This window comes from Schizophyllum commune (genome assembly GCF_000143185.2).
Source record: "Schizophyllum commune H4-8 unplaced genomic scaffold SCHCOscaffold_8, whole genome shotgun sequence".
Classification (NCBI taxonomy): Eukaryota; Fungi; Basidiomycota; class Agaricomycetes; order Agaricales; family Schizophyllaceae; genus Schizophyllum; species Schizophyllum commune.
Genome location: NW_026089545.1, coordinates 2,011,761 through 2,026,776, shown reverse-complemented (window position 1 = coordinate 2,026,776; position 15,016 = coordinate 2,011,761). Strand labels below are relative to the sequence as shown.

At 56.6% G+C, this 15,016-nt stretch overlaps 7 protein-coding genes across 7 annotated transcripts; 4 read left to right on the top strand and 3 right to left on the bottom strand.

Moving 5' to 3' along the window:
- Positions 1–124: 124 nt before the first annotated feature.
- On the bottom strand, positions 125–1,744 carry SCHCODRAFT_02507947 (uncharacterized protein; the record flags this gene model as incomplete). Its single annotated transcript, XM_003030374.2, has 8 exons — positions 125–489; positions 549–636; positions 693–893; positions 950–995; positions 1,049–1,155; positions 1,212–1,291; positions 1,368–1,509; positions 1,583–1,744. 8 exons carry the CDS (start codon positions 1,742–1,744, stop codon positions 125–127), a joined length of 1,191 nt encoding a protein of 396 aa, XP_003030420.1.
- Positions 1,745–2,623: 879 nt separating this feature from the next.
- SCHCODRAFT_02547882 (uncharacterized protein) lies at positions 2,624–3,854 on the top strand. Its single transcript, XM_003029959.2, has 5 exons — positions 2,624–2,855; positions 2,905–2,983; positions 3,035–3,139; positions 3,190–3,337; positions 3,421–3,854. Exons 1-5 carry the CDS (start codon positions 2,707–2,709, stop codon positions 3,666–3,668), a joined length of 729 nt encoding a protein of 242 aa, XP_003030005.1. The 5' UTR covers positions 2,624–2,706; the 3' UTR covers positions 3,669–3,854.
- Positions 3,855–3,986: 132 nt separating this feature from the next.
- On the top strand, positions 3,987–5,609 carry SCHCODRAFT_02750445 (uncharacterized protein). Its single transcript, XM_003029960.2, has 3 exons — positions 3,987–4,276; positions 4,330–4,364; positions 4,415–5,609. Exons 1-3 carry the CDS (start codon positions 4,042–4,044, stop codon positions 5,441–5,443), a joined length of 1,299 nt encoding a protein of 432 aa, XP_003030006.2. The 5' UTR covers positions 3,987–4,041; the 3' UTR covers positions 5,444–5,609.
- A 676-nt stretch (positions 5,610–6,285) lies between these two features.
- SCHCODRAFT_02632701 (glycoside hydrolase family 3 protein) lies at positions 6,286–10,071 on the top strand. Its single transcript, XM_003029961.2, has 17 exons — positions 6,286–6,685; positions 6,746–6,814; positions 6,874–7,002; positions 7,054–7,071; positions 7,127–7,233; positions 7,279–7,407; positions 7,456–7,750; positions 7,799–8,099; positions 8,152–8,429; positions 8,486–8,679; positions 8,731–8,962; positions 9,018–9,215; positions 9,270–9,296; positions 9,351–9,400; positions 9,455–9,624; positions 9,675–9,757; positions 9,809–10,071. Exons 1-17 carry the CDS (start codon positions 6,545–6,547, stop codon positions 9,974–9,976), a joined length of 2,589 nt encoding a protein of 862 aa, XP_003030007.1. The 5' UTR covers positions 6,286–6,544; the 3' UTR covers positions 9,977–10,071.
- On the bottom strand, positions 9,705–10,809 carry SCHCODRAFT_02632699 (uncharacterized protein). The gene is made up of 4 exons (XM_050345727.1): positions 10,627–10,809; positions 10,561–10,572; positions 9,807–10,502; positions 9,705–9,755 (listed from the first exon to the last, which is right to left on the bottom strand). The coding sequence occupies exons 1-3, from the start codon at positions 10,758–10,760 to the stop codon at positions 10,091–10,093; spliced, it is 558 nt and encodes a 185-aa protein (XP_050199354.1). The 5' UTR covers positions 10,761–10,809; the 3' UTR covers positions 9,705–9,755; positions 9,807–10,090.
- Positions 10,810–10,986: 177 nt separating this feature from the next.
- Positions 10,987–12,522, bottom strand: SCHCODRAFT_02690641 (NmrA-domain-containing protein). The gene is made up of 5 exons (XM_003030375.2): positions 12,077–12,522; positions 11,882–12,019; positions 11,781–11,832; positions 11,222–11,733; positions 10,987–11,170 (listed from the first exon to the last, which is right to left on the bottom strand). The coding sequence occupies exons 1-5, from the start codon at positions 12,251–12,253 to the stop codon at positions 11,099–11,101; spliced, it is 951 nt and encodes a 316-aa protein (XP_003030421.1). The 5' UTR covers positions 12,254–12,522; the 3' UTR covers positions 10,987–11,098.
- Positions 12,523–12,838: 316 nt separating this feature from the next.
- SCHCODRAFT_02750441 (uncharacterized protein) lies at positions 12,839–14,047 on the top strand (the record flags this gene model as incomplete). Its single annotated transcript, XM_003029962.2, has 4 exons — positions 12,839–13,544; positions 13,600–13,728; positions 13,780–13,928; positions 13,980–14,047. Exons 1-4 carry the CDS (start codon positions 13,051–13,053, stop codon positions 14,045–14,047), a joined length of 840 nt encoding a protein of 279 aa, XP_003030008.1. The 5' UTR covers positions 12,839–13,050.
- Positions 14,048–15,016: the final 969 nt, after the last annotated feature.

The following is a 15,016-nucleotide window of genomic DNA, read 5'->3' as shown; positions in this document are numbered from 1 at the left end:
CTCTCTGATGCTGGCGGGCGCTGTGGCCAAATCTTGCACGGGCACCGATCCCACCTCATGCGAAGAACAGCTCAGCCAACTCGCTTGACCAGTCCAAATAAGTACAAATAACGGTACTCCCCTCCTACCTCGGCGTCCCCGGCCTCGAGCCAGTCCCCGCCCCTCCCGGCCTCGCAGCCATCCGTGCCTTATGCACACTCAGCGCCCTCTCCACCGCATTCAGCACCGGCTGCAGCGCCACCCTCACCCGCTTGCCATCCGCGCCCATCTCCTCCGCCTGCCGCACCAATGCGTCCACCTTCTCCGGCGTCCGTGCGAGGAAGTTTGCCATCTTCGCCGCCTTCGCGGCGCGTTGGGCGGGGTTGGCATTACCAGCAGCTGGCTGGTCGCCTGCGCGTGGGTAGAGGGCGCCCCAGAATTGGCGGAGGAACTCGTTGGCGGCTGTCTGACAGGAGGCCATTTGGCGGAAGAGGTCGGGCGGGAAGTCGTCTGTACAGAGTTGGCGTCAGTCAGTGGATGGAAGCTGATAGGTGGTAATGCTAGCGTACTCTTCTGCGCCTTGACTGTTAGGCGTTGCATGACATTCTGTGTCATGGACATAAGCGCTGCGTCACTCGGCCCTCGCACAATTCGAAGCTGGTGTCCGGTGATTAGCAGACATACCCTATGTATGCGCGACACCCTCGACATACAGATGCCAACGAGTTCGACCAGTCCTGTATGCTAGCCGCAAGACCTCGCGGGTTCGCGCGCATTGGGGGAGTATCCTCTACAGCAGACTGACTAGCGATACCCTCATAGTATCGTTGTCGGTCCTGCATAGCAAGTGTGATGCCCTCGGATGTCTGCTCGTCTCGCAGATCGTCGAGCTCGATCTCAGCTTCGTACTCGTCCTGTAGAGACGGCATGAGAACGCTTATACGGTATTGACACTGCAACCCACGCATACCTGAGCGTTGTTCAATCTTCTTCGCTTTGCCTTGGGAAGCTCGCCCCTAGAAGCGGCAAGGTTACAGCAGGTGAGTGCAGTGCGCAGGTTCGGACGTACAAGGCGGCATTCAGTAATCTTTCTGAGTGGTCATTAAACTTCCGTATCAAGGGTATCGCGCCTTTCTGGCGACCGGCCTGCATGGTGATATCCTTCGTGGTTCCCGCCTAATGAGAAGATGTTAGCGGTCAATGCAACGAGGAAGGGATGATCAATGACGCACTTCGCCATGATCCTCGGAGGTAGTTGCGAGGTCGACGAGCATGCTGACAGTCTCTGTTCGCGGTCTGCGAGGCTCAAGACCTGAAAGTCGGTCAGCACGAGGTCCCACCTGACAATGGGAATGCAATTCATGAGCTGTCAGGTGAAGTATACGCACCGTCATCATCTTTCTCGAGGTACTTGTCGAATATTGGATCCTCCTTTGCCACAAACTGCGTTGCAGATGATCGAATAGACGCTTGGTGTGCATGGAAGAGTTTCGACGAGAAGTAGCGTTTCCAGAATTGAGCTTCGGTAAGCTGATGGAGGTCAGATAGTGAGCAAGGAATGGAGGTCAGTATGATGAACTGATGAAGATCAGGAGACGCGCACCTTGTCGGGCACGTTCTCCGCGTAGGCAGTCTGCACAATAGGGTATTCGTCGAAGATGTCGTGGACCAGCTGTGGTGTGATGACGATCTTGGCCTCGCCGTCGATCGTCTGAGGTCGTGGGTCGACCAGCTGGCCAGACTTCCCGCGCTTTTGACCCTGCATAGAGGCTTCGGCGTGAAGAAGGTGCTAATACGCAAGTCAGCTGGAGTCGGTTAAAGCACATTGCAGCTACGCACTTCCCGTCCTTCCCAAAACTCTGCTTCCGTGATTTGGCGCGTCATAACCAGCTCCCGGTGCAGCGCGGCGAGATCGGGGTTCGCGAGCAGGACCTTCTTGCGTATTCGAAAATCGACGGCGGGGTCATTTCCGACTATTACAGGGGTAGATGCGCGTTCCGTCCCATTGATAATGGATGCTGCGCGCGTGTGTATAGGCCCAGCCGCAAATTGGGAGGCGCGTGGGGTGGGGGGCGCAGACGAGGTGGGTGATGGTGCAGCAGAGATGGAAGAGCCTGCGAGGGCAGATACGGGGAGGGGAGCAGCAGATACTGGAGCTGCAGTAGCATGTGCATTCCTGTTGCGTGCGATAACTGCAGTCAACTCGGTCTTGAAGTGCTCGCGTTCGGCCACAGCATCGTCGTGGGGCAGTGTGAAGGTGAAGTTGTGTCCATCTCCTCCTGAGTAGAGCACCACCTTCAATCTCACTTGCGGCGAGCTCTCCTTCGAGCACAGGATTGCTACACACGGTCAACTCAGGTCCTTCACGCGCCTTGTCATCGAACTCACTGGATACGTCGCTGTTCGGTACGCGCACCGTTGGCGCTGAGGCGCCCTTGGGAGTAAACTTCAACGCGCCATTTCCGAATTCAAGCAGGCCTGGTGTCTTTTTGTAGGATACCTGTCCCTTGCACACCGGGGCTGGCATGGAGGATGAGGACAACTTACGAAATGAGAACAAAGCCCCGCGTGCCGGCCCGTCATCCGGCGCACGTGCGTGTTTCGGCCGACGCCGCCAGCATCGATCGTGATCGGGCGCCAGCCGCTCGCGTTCACCGCCGCCGGTCTCCGCCCGCGCACCTCCCCTACATATACTGCGCGCTTTCCTCTCCCTGTTCTCAGTTCGCCATGCCCGTCAACCGCCAGCTTGTCGTCTTTGACTTTGACTGGTCCCTCGCGGACCAGGATTCGGATCGCTGGATCTTCGAAGTCCTCGCGCCGGACCTCCGTCGCAAGATGCGCCAGGACAAGGATACGGTACAATGGACCGACTCCGTGTGAGAGCACCTCCTCCTGTAACAAGGGTTTATGCTCATGCTCTCGAAGTGCGGCATCCTTGCGTGAAGCCCACAAGCGCGGTATCACGCGCGAACAGATTGAGCAGGCGCTCATTAGCATGCCCTTCGTGCGTCAACATCTTCTTTTCCACTTTACTGAGGTTAACGTTCTGCCCTAGCACCCCGCTATGATACGCGCTGTCAAGGATCTTAAGGCTCAGGGAAAGACTACTTTCCTCTGCCTGTCTAACGCAAACGAGGTCTTCATCAAGACTATCCTCAAGGTACGGACGTCCTTCCAGTGCGAGTACATGTTTCTGAAGGCGTCCATTAGAGCAAAGGCCTTGAGGATCTCTTCGACGAGATCATCACCAACCGCGCCGAGTGGGACGAGAGCGGCCTTCTAAAGCTCCGCCGACGCGTCGACCCCAATGGCCCCCAGCATTCCTGCAAGGTCGGCTGCAGCCCGAACATGTGCAAGGGTGCGTCGAGTTGTGATTCTCGCTGACAGACCCTCCCTCTTGTATCGGTTGTTTCTCGGTAGCCGTCTAACTCTACGTCTCAGGCGAAGAACTCGAGGCATTCCTGGAGCGCCACCCTCCTCCGTTTGACCGTATTGTCTACATTGGCGACGGCTCGAACGATTTTTGCCCCATCCTCCGTCTCCGCCCTCAAGACCGCTGCCTGTGTCGGTCCTTCCGAGGGTTGCAAAAGCGCATCCTTAAGGAGGGCGAGCAGGCGGATCTGAAGTGCGAGATCAAGTACTGGGGCGGTGCATGGGAGGTAGAGGAGCTTTTCAAGGAGCTTGACTAGATTTGAACACCATGAATCTATCGAACGCGTTATGCAAGAGCGGAGGTCATGAATCGTTGCGCCTGAGATGTGGAATGTAGCGTAGTGGGTATGTAGAGTAGTCAGATGTGTTGTATAGTAGTGCATGGACCGTCGTCGAAACCTTCGGGGACTTTTGCTGTCGTTAAAACAAGACCGTCACACCGCATCTGGTCAAAAAGACCTTTGCATTTGTTTCGCAGACAAAGCGTGCTGCTCACATGCCTGGTTCGGGATCTGCCGAATCACAAACATAAAAGGAGATCGTCGGCCCAAAGGTTGCAACTCTTGCTTGACCCTCACTGATCTCTCCCTTTGTGACCCCAACTCCGTGCACTCTCTATCCTTACTCGACATGTCATTAGAGACATCCGATACGCCTTGGTTCCTCAAGCTTCCTGTCGAACTTCTCCAAAAGATCTGCCGCGGGCTTCAGGGCATCCGAGTCGACAAGGGTGAATCGGACAAACACTTGGCCCGCTTGGCGTTAACTTGCAGGGCGCTGTACCTCGTTGCGAATCCTATCCTGTGGGAGAGTCTTCCTGGTCTTGAGCCACTCCTCGATCTCATGCCTCCGGAAGCGTGGGATGGTGCGCCACTTGCTGTTCTTTTGCGTTGTCGGGGCCGCTGACCGTTACCACAGAGTCAGTAATCAAGGCCAGATATGAGACACCAAAGGTGAGATCAAACGTTTGAGGCGCATACCTACATACTGACGCAATTACAAGGGCTCAGCCTCGAAGGCCCGTCATTTGCCGGATTTTTGGGCGCCTGTCCGCAAGCTGGCCGACCTTGTCAGACACATCAGCATTTTTCCCATCCCTTCCAGGTACCAAACCATGATCATGCTGGCGCGCCCTTCGCAGAAGCTTCTGCCACGCGCGACCAGGGTCATTCTCGATCAAGACAGGAAGCGCAAACTGGAGTTCAAGAATGGCTCGATCGACCACTACCTCAAGTTCCTGAAATTCATCATACCATTCAGCGGCATTTTGGACCTCGACCTCAGCATGGATCACATTCACACACTCGCTTTGAGGCAAGCACGCTTTCCGCAACTCGAGTCACTCATATGTCACACCATCGACTTCGACATGTGGCCGGGAGCAGTCATCGATGCGTTCCAGCACAGAGATGCTCAGCTGGATCTCGCGCGAAGTGTCACTGGCCTCCAACATTTGCGACACCTCGACATGCTTTTCCCCTTCGGCCCCGATGCAGAATTATTTGAAGGTCTCGGACGCTTCCGGCATCTCTCCTGCCTCAGCGTCGTGTTCGAGCCCGTTGGTCAGACCGAACAGACAGTGTGGATCGGGCGTCGATCAAAATACCCTGCAGACGCCTTCCCCGCGCTCGAATCTCTCCAACTCGAGGGCGTATCTTTCACTGATGCGGCAGCGCTCCTGCAGAGCTGCGCCAAGCGGCCTAGCCTACGCTACATCGCTATAAGATCTGCCGGAATGGACACTCCTGCAGCTCTCCTCGCGCTGACGGAAACGATCAAACGGGTCTGCGATCCTGCCGTTCTCGCGGGCGTCCACCTCCGCCGATATCCCCTGTCAGTGATGAGGGACTTTGACGACTCCTCGTATGACTGGCTGCTTACCTTCGAGCACGTCGAGCCCCTCGCTGCGCTCTCCAGCCTCGAAACCGTAGTTTTCGGCGTATTTTGCGAGATGACAATAACGGAGGAACAATGGGCGCACCTGGAACGTTGCTGGCCGAATTTGCTCATCAGGGAGGTGCTGATTCTCTAAATCTACCGAGGGTTTCCGCTCGATTGCAACGCTCACCGCTCTCGCGACTCTGTGCACGGCGCTTGGGAGGATATCTTTTGAAGCGTCGAACATTCGCCATCCGCCGACTTCTCACAGAACTGGACACTAAGGATCGGGCCCAAAGATGTTGGGTATGTTGGGGCTGTCTACTCCTCTTAGTGCTTATGCAGGGGGGTGGGGGCGTCACCTTTGATCTGGGGTGCAGTACGAACAGGACGGAGGCGACGAAGACCTCCTGGCAAGCGCGATAGCAGGCGCATCTCATACAGAGGAATAAAGTATAGAAACGACCGTCGCGCTGCTAGACATCAATCAGAGGTATTCGTGCGCCGGACACCAGTAGTATATTATATTGGGTATCAACGCGATCTGGTCGTCCAGATTCTCTCTCTGTATGATGAATTCCTGGCGAGGCTTCCAGTACAACAACTAGTCGAGAATGCTCCGCGTACATGAATAACCCCGACCGCCTAAACTATCCTACCGGACGGTCCGAGGAGTGATTCTTCTGTACGTAGAACCCATCCTCATGCCCTCGAACACTCCCGCAGTGGTTCTTCATGGCAGTCCAATTCTCATACCCGTGGCGTGCCTTGCCCACATAGCGTCCGCACCATATGAGTGCTCCTTGGCAGGTGACGTCGCTTGTGGGATCTATTGCGCCTCTTTTCAGCTTCTTAGGCACCGATACAGACCATTGTTTCCTTCGGACATAAGTTCAACTTCGGTCTCGTGACCATTGTGTGCGTGTGTTTCTAGCCACGCGCTGTCGAATATATGACCTTCCTTGTTCGGACGACCACGTAGGAACCGCGACAACGAGCAAGTATGCGCTCTTCTCCTCGAGTACTCGACCGTGCTCAGCTATGCGTACGCATCGCACCTCTCAGGGGAAGATATTCGGCATCGGTCAGGTGCAGATCCAGAGTCCGGCGGCGGGAAAACCTCGGCTACCCCATCTCACCACGCCTCCCTTTATAAACGCCTCCGCAGTGCCACGAAGGGGCCCCTTCTCCCAAACCCCGCAACTTCACGCCGATATCAGGGCTGCGTTCAGTCAGACCACGGTCCCAAACAGTCATGCCTCCCTCCGACTTCAAAAACGCCGACATCGAGCAAGTTGTTGAGCAGCTCACGACTGACGAGTCGATCCTTCTCACTGCTGGAGTTGGCTTCTGGCACACGCACGCCGTTCCTCGACTTGGTATTCCCGCGATCAAGGTATGGATCTGCGCGAAGGCTCTCGCCTTCTAAGTATTCTGACATCGAACGCCTTCATAGGTCAGCGATGGGCCAAATGGTGTTCGCGGCAACCATTTCTGGAATGGCACGCCGGCTAAGTGTCTTCCTGTGCGTATTGTAGCGTAGGCAGATGTATACGCCGTCGTCTGAACCAGTTTTCTATCTAGTCTGCAACGGCGCTTGGCGCGACGTTCAATACAGAACTCGTCGAGGAAGTCGGGCTGAAGATCCTGTCCGAAGAAGCGAAGCGCATGTCTGTTTCGGCGCTTCTGGGGCCGACATGCAATATTCAACGGGTGCGTTCGACTTCAGAAGTATCGCGTATACCACTGAAACTAGCTCGTCAGAATCCATTGGGAGGACGTGTAAGTCTTCTCGACACACGATACTATCCGTCATACAAGCTCAAAACCATATCAGAGTTTCGAGAGCTTTTCCGAAGACCCTTACCTCTCTGGCCACATCGCCGCGGCGTATGTGCGAGGCGTGCAGGCAGGCGGTATCGCCACAACGATCAAACACTTCGTGTGAGTGGAAATTGACGAATCTCATACTTTACTCATCTGGTACAGAGGCAATGACAAAGAAGACGACCGCTTTGGGTCCGACTCCGTTATGAGCCAGCGCGCTTTACGCGAGATCTATCTTATGCCCTTCATGCTGGCGCAGAAGCACGCTCAGCCTTGGTCGTACATGACTGCGTACGTGCTTCCTATAACATTTGGTCTTATACTGATACTTCTGCCTAGATACAACCGTGTCAATGGTACCCATGCGTCTGAGAACCCCTTCCTCCTGAAGCGCATCCTTCGCGAGGAGTGGAGCTTCCGCGGCATGGTCATGAGCGATTGGTTCGGCGTTTCCTCGATTGACGCCAGCCTGAACGCTGGGCTGGACCTTGAGATGCCGGGCACGGATAAGTGGCGCACTCTGAACCTGGTCAACCGCGCGATCAACACGCGCAAGGTGACGAAGCGCACAGTCAAGGAGCGCGCAAGAGAGGTCCTAAAGTTTGTGAAGCGGTGCGCGGAGGAGGCGCCAGAGGTGAATCGCGCTTTGTCTATCGGTTAGGGGTACCTGACAACCGTATAGGTGCTCGATCGCGGAGACAAAGAGACGACGGAGACTAGCGAAGCAGACGTTGAGCTGATGCGACGCCTCGCGGGAGAGTCTATCGTGCTGCTCAAGAACGAGGGAAATCTTCTGCCCTTGCAGCCCAAGCAGCTGAAGAAAGTTGCGATCCTGGGCGGTAACGCGAAGGCCTTCGTCATCTCCGGCGGCGGCTCTGCCTCGCTCAAGCCGTCCTATTTTACTTCCCCATACGACGGCGTCGTAGCCGCGCTCAAGGCTGAGAACCCTGATGTCGAGGTCACATACTCTGAGGGCGCTACATGTGAGTCGCGTCAACTGCCCGCCGCTATAACTCATGTCTTAATCCCCGCCAGCATACCTCAAGATGCCCTCCCTCGACTACGACATGCTCACCGACTCCGGCGAGCGCGGCTGGACCGGCACCTGGTTCCAGCATACTGAGGAAGAGAGCATGACCCCCAAGGACACGCCCTTCCTCGAGCAGCACATCACGGAGACGAGCTGCTTCTTTAGCTTATCCGTGCCAAAGGGCCTTACGCGCATCTACTCGCTCAAGCTCGAGGGCGTCTTGAAACCACGACCGTACGACTGCACTTTCAAATTCGGCCTCATTTCGGCGGGGAGGGCGAAGGTGGGCATGCGATCTTGATGGAGATTTGAGCAGTGTGCTGATCATGGATCCTTCAGCTATTCGTCGACGGGAAGCAAGTCATTGACAACTGGACCCGCCAGCGGCGTGGGCAGCACTTCTTTACCAGCGGCAGCGAGGAAGAGTACGGCACCATCCAGGTGAAGGCGAATGCGAAGCATAAGATCCTCGTTGAGTTCTGCAATGTTCGCGCCCCGGCAGACGGCGATGAGGACGAGATGATCATGGACTTGTGAGTGACGCTTATGTTCGATTGCCGCCCCCTGACCGACCGTTTGTGAAGCAACGCTGCGGTGCGCTTGGGTGGCAGCGAGGTCGAGGATGCAGATGTACTACTTGAGAACGCCGTCAGCCTCGCGAAGGACGCGGACGTGGCCGTCGTTGTCGTCGGCACGAACGGCGACTGGGAGACCGAGGGCAATGACCGTACTTCGCTCGAGCTCCCTGGGCGCACCAACGAGCTCATTTCCCGCGTTGCTGCGGTAAACAAGAAGACCATCGTCGTGACCCAGTCGGTACGCCAGATGTCCCTGCGCAAATAGGATGTTGCATGCTGATGAATAACACTAGGGCTCTGTCGTCACTCTACCTTGGACGTCGCTTGTACCCAGCATGGTGCACGCGTGGTATTTGGGCAACGCGACGGGCGAGGCCATCGCCGACGTGCTTGTTGGGCGGCGGAACCCAAGCGGCAAGCTGTCGCTCACGTTCCCGGTGCGCGAGCAGGATGTGCCCTCGTACGGACATTTCCACACGGAGAACGGTGTCGTGCGTAACAAACGGGATACTCGCTAGCTGTGCTGATCTTCTGTGATAACGTAGGTGCGCTATGCTGAAGACCTCTACGTTGTAAGTTTATACAGCTTCTACTACAGCGCTAGGTGCCATTCTTACCATCCACAGGGCTACAAGCACTACGTTCATCGCGACATCAAGCCCCAATTTGCCTTTGGGTACGTCTTGAAAATCCTCCACCGAGACCCTGCCGCTCACCTCCGCAACCTCAGACACGGTTTATCCTACACGACCTTTGCCTTGAGCAACCTCAAGGTTGCCGAGCCGAAGGTAGACCCGCTTTCGGTCATCGTCACCGTGACGATTAAGAACACTGGCCGGATCGCGGGTTCCGAGGTTGCTCAGGTATACCTCTCCCATCCCACGGCCTCGACGTCCCTCAGTAAGTGTCTGCGTCCACATGCGCGGCCCCGGCCGACTGATCCTCTGCAGGTACCTTCGTCGATGTTACCCACCCGCCCGTGCAGCTTCGCGCGTTCTCGAAGGTCTTCCTTCAGCCCGGAGAGAGTAAAGAGGTGCGTTCTGGCACACTTCCATACCCAAGCATGAGCTCATCTGTGCTGCAGGTGTCCTTGACCCTTGATCGTCTCGCACTGTCCTACTGGCATGACATTTACGAGAAGTGGGTGGTTGAGAAGGGCGAGTACACAGTACGCGTCGGTACAGGGGTTGACAAGCTGGACCTCGAGGCACGCTTTACGGTGAACAGCAGGACAGAGTGGAGTGGTATATAAGATGAACGGGCGAACTTTAACTCGAAAGGCCTGCAAGTCCCAGTAGCGATATATTGAATTGTACTTGTACTACCAGCCACAAGCGATCATCTTGGCGACGAATGATCTTGACCACTACTCCGCGCCCTCCGCGCGTTTCTTCAGCCCCTCTGCCATCGCCTCGAACCCTGCCTGTAAACCACTCCCAACGAACCACTTGATGAGGTACCCCACGATCCCACCGAACACCTCAATCGTCTCGTACTTCGTCTTCCCTCCCTCGACCTCCGTCAGCATCTGCCACCGGTCTGCGTTCATCAGGTATGGCCGCAGAAACGCGGGCAGGGCCACGTTCTGCCACGCCGTGCGGTAGTTCTCGTGGTCGACGACGGTGATTATCTCGGACGCGCTGCTGACGCGCGTCGACTTGCTCGGCTCGCCAAGGCAAGGCGGAATATGCACAGGGTAGATGTAGAGGCTCTGCCCAGGACGAGGCGTCTGGTCTGGGAGTGGTTTCCCGGACGCGTCTACGACGGTCTGTCCCCGACTGGAAAGAAAGGTTAACGGCAGCCGGAAAGACAAACTTTCAGCAGTCCTTCACGCACACAAATGGGTTCCTACAGAGCGATGCGTTAGACGTATACCCCTGCAGGGCTTATGTGAATTCTCACCATTCCTTGTACCTCGGGAAGTCGCACAATATCTGCCAAACCTTCTCTCGAGGAGCGTCTATCACGCAGGACGCGGAAACAGCGAATACGCCGTCCTTGGCAGAAGGGGGAAGATATTCCTTCGAGGAGGTCATAAGTACTTGCTCGAGACGTGAAGCGCTACAGTGGTCGAGAATTCCGCTCACGACGTGGTGGCGGAAGCTGAGATTTCGAAGTTGACTGTCGGTGATGCCATGGTTCGGCAAGCTCCGACAGGCGCGGCCATTCACCCAAATGTTCTGCCCATGCTACAGATATGACCGAAACCCCGAATTGCTGAATTAGACTGCCGGAAGACCTGCCTCGGGAATGGATTAGACTGGACAAACGAACAATCTTGCAAGTGATGCTACTCCTATATGCGCGGTTTAACGTTCACAACTTAAAGCCTTACTATTTAATCAAATCATACAGTATCCTACATAGGACCCGCTCACTGCGCTCCAGAAAGGGCAGGGTTACCCTTGATGTACTCCTCGAACGTCGTGAGCGGCTCGTCGACGATCTAGGGGCAAGTCAGACGACAAGTGTGTAGATGCAGCAATGGATCACTCACCGACTGGCTCCAGTCGAGCTTCTCGCCTCCATAGTAGCCGAACTCATACACGAGGCGCATGTTCTGCAGCGTCTCCTCCTGAATGGCCGGCGGCATCCCCATTTGACCCAGCATCCCCTTGAACGCCTCATTCGGCACCCGCTGGAACGTCGCGTCCTTGCCCGATGTCGGGTACACCTTCTTGAACGCCTCGAGGATCTGCAGCGGGGTGGTGTAGCCAGAGGACGCATAAACGCGCTTGCCGAGCGTCTGCTCGCGCTTCATGAAGATCGCCTTGACGAACTTGCCGGTGTCGCGCTCGGCGGCGAAGAGGGGGATCGGGGCGTCCTCGGGCATCGGCATGCCGAGCGTCCACTTGCCCTCGGGCGAGGGGCGCAGGCTCATGCCGGGGATGTTCGCCATGTAGAAGCCGGGCAGGAAAAAGGTGGCGGGGATACCGAGCTCGCGGATGTAGTCCTCGACCTTGGCCTTGCTATCGAAGTGGTGAACTTCGGACAGGACGCCCTTGGTGACTGAGGAATGGTGAATGAAAGAAAGCTAAGATAGGACAGATGCGTACGCTTGGTGACATTGAGCAGACTGCTCCAGACTAGGTGCTGGACGTTCTCTTCCTGGTGGCACATAAGGCACAGCGTGGATACAATGTGGCAAGATGCGAACCTTGCAGATGTCGGCGATGTTCTTACCCTGGGCAATCTCCTTGTCGGCGCTCATGCTGTCCCAGAAGTTGGTGACCGCAAAGACGCCGTGCGCGCCCTTGATGGCTTTGCGCAGAGATTCCTTGTCGTCCATATCAGCCTATAGGTGCAAGTCAGCCCTCGGGTCTTCATACATCAGAGGTTTGAATCAACTCACAGCGACAACCTCAGCGCCCTGCGCTGCGAGCGCCTTAGCACTATCCTTATTCACATCGCGCGTCACCGCACGCAGAGCGAACTTGGATGACGCGGCAGAGTCTGCGAGGATGCTATTGATGACAGAGCCGCCCTGCTTGCCAGTAGCGCCCAGAACAGTGATGATCTGCTTGGCCATGACGAGGATATGTGCAGGAGGTGGAGGCGAAGACGAAGTGGGTGAAAGCAGATGGAAGACAATATCGCTCCTGTCCCTTCACATCCTTTATACTCCTGCTTCGCAGCGCGGATGTATATACTATACCCTCTGTCGCTGCCATGGGTAAATGAAAACCGCAAAGCTTACAGAGCAGCCTACGCGTCGACCTGCCGCGACCACATCCTCATGGAGTGTTTGCCAGCTTTAACCGCCCTCGTCAGCTCGAGGAGGCGAGAGTGTAGGCGTCGAGAGGGAGAATGCGGGTAAATTCGACTTGAGTGACCAACGTCCTTCAAGTTTGTGATTTCCACGTGCGCGGAGCAAGTGGGTCAACGCGTTACGATGAACCGTGACACGACGCGTTTTGGACATGTTTTCGGCCACCATCTGGCTCTGAAGGGCTACAACCTGAGCTCTACGTCTTCTGTTACTCTTCTGGTGCCATGTAGGTGGATCAGGCTCTCCTACTACTGCTCTTCGAAACAGTGAACCCATCAGCGAGCCGGACGGTAAGGCTTTGTAACCCGCTCCGTCGCTCCGTGTGGACGCAGAAGAGGAGGACGCGTGGTGTGGAGGGGCGGAAAGCTTCAATCTTCAGGAGAAGCACCACGATGCCGATCTGTCAGCTAGGCTGGCGCGTCGCTTATGCCGATGACCCCCCTGTCGATCTCAGTGCGGTACATAAGCCCATGCCGCGGTTGACATGAGCAGTCCATTATCCTTTACCCCTTCCCACTTTCGACACTCTCTTCCTGCTCCCCACCACGACAGCAGCTATGTCTGATAACTCTCGCGCTCCCAAGGAAGGCGAATGGCGCCCTCCCATCATCCGCGGCTTCTACGAACGCTCGCTCGCCGGCATCCTCCTCACCCTCGTCGGCCGTGCCGCGGACATCCCAATCCAATATCTGCTCTTCAAGAACGGTCACGCCGTCAACCTCCTCGTCCGCGTTGGCCTCATCTCGCAGCCCGCCGTTGCGCAAGCAGCCCTCACCACCGGCCCCGGCTTCGGTGGCCTTGGGCCCGTCCCGACGCTCCTGCTGGGCATCTACACGGTCACTTCGATGCGTCATATGTACTGGGTGACGATGACGAACACGATGTACTTTGGCCCGGCGGGCGCCGCGTTTGTATCGATATACAACGGGCTGCTGAACGCGGCGAACACCTTTGTGGCGGCGTACGGGGCATCGAACCTCGTGCAGGCGGCGGCGAACGCGACGAGCGCGGACTCGATCGTTGGGTGGGCGACTTCGCTTGGGTGGCAGCAGTGCGTAGTTTAATCTTTGCCCCTTATCTCAATTTCTTACCGATCTCTCTCTCAGGTGGACTGGCCTCGGTCTCTTCCTCTCCGGAATCGCCATTGAAATGCTCTCTGAAGAGTCGCGCAAGAAATTCAAGAGCGACCCGCGGAACAAGGGCAAGGTCGATGGCACGGGCCTCTTTGGCGTCGTGTAAGTGGTCGTGGGACTCTGCACCCTCATCTCCCGCTCACGCATCTGCAGCCGCCACCCCAACTATCTCGGCTACACGCTCTGGCGTACCGGCGCCACGCTCGCGACTGGATCGGTCCCTGCGGCGATTGTATCGCTGCTGTTCCAGGTCAACCAGTTCTCGAGGTCGATTCCGGGTCTGACGGAGTATATGGCGGATCGTAAGTTGCAGTGTACCAATTCGATGGGCGACATGCTCACATCTACCTCAGGGTACGGCCAGCAGTGGACGGAGTACGAGAAGCGCGTGCCTTACAAGATTATCCCTGGCTTGTACTAGCATTTGTATGCACGTTGAACCATAACTGCCTCACTTCTGTCCTGGCAGATTGCGGAGGCTTGTCTAGACTTCCGAAGCCTGTGGTAGTCAAACATAGTCAGACGTGCGGCCCTCCCATACAGCAACCATAGATACTGCAATTGTCCAAAGCGAGTGAAAGAGAACAGCCGATATAAGTATAACGCGCGTGTAGTCCTGTCCCCTACAGCCGCTGCGTCTGCTCCCCCGTCGCGCACTCATACGTCGTAAACATGACGAGGACATGCAGCGCGAGCGCATAGCATATAAAGAAAGTCCGCGTTCTCCTGTTGGCTAACACGGCTCGCGTGACAATGAGCACGCCCCGCTCGATGGGGTTCAGGTTCTGTACCGCGCGAGAGGCCTCCTGCACAGCCGGGACCGTTAGTTGTGACATGCATCGTCAAGTCTCGAGCGCCACTCACCCGCCCGCGGAACGCCTCAAAAGGATTTATCGAGCTTTCATACCGAGCCCGCCACTTGCCCATATCGTCACCACCGCCTGCAGACGCGCTCCCCGACCCCGGCAGCGGGTTCAATTGGCTCGTCGCCGTGTCCTCCCGATAGCTCTGCATATACCGTACCTTCTCGTACAGCTTGAGGTTGTCAGCTTGCAGCGTCTTGATCTCCGCGCGCAGATCCGTGATGATTTGGAACTGCCGGCGAAGTTCCTATAGTGCGCAGACAATCGTCAACTCTGAGTTGCATTCCCATATACACGTTGTACGCACCTCCTCCAGTTCCGCATTCCGTTGGCGGAAGCGGTCGCGCTGGCTGGTGACAATGGGCAAGATGGATGTGTCCGCCGAGGACTGCGCGAAGGGTATGGGTGTGCCCCGCGCGGGCGAGTCCGCCGCCGCCTTCTTTCCCCCTATATCCAGCCCTGCGAGCGCGTCGGCACCCTCGGCGGGCGTGTCGCGGCCACTGCGCTCCCCGCCGCCCTGATTCAAG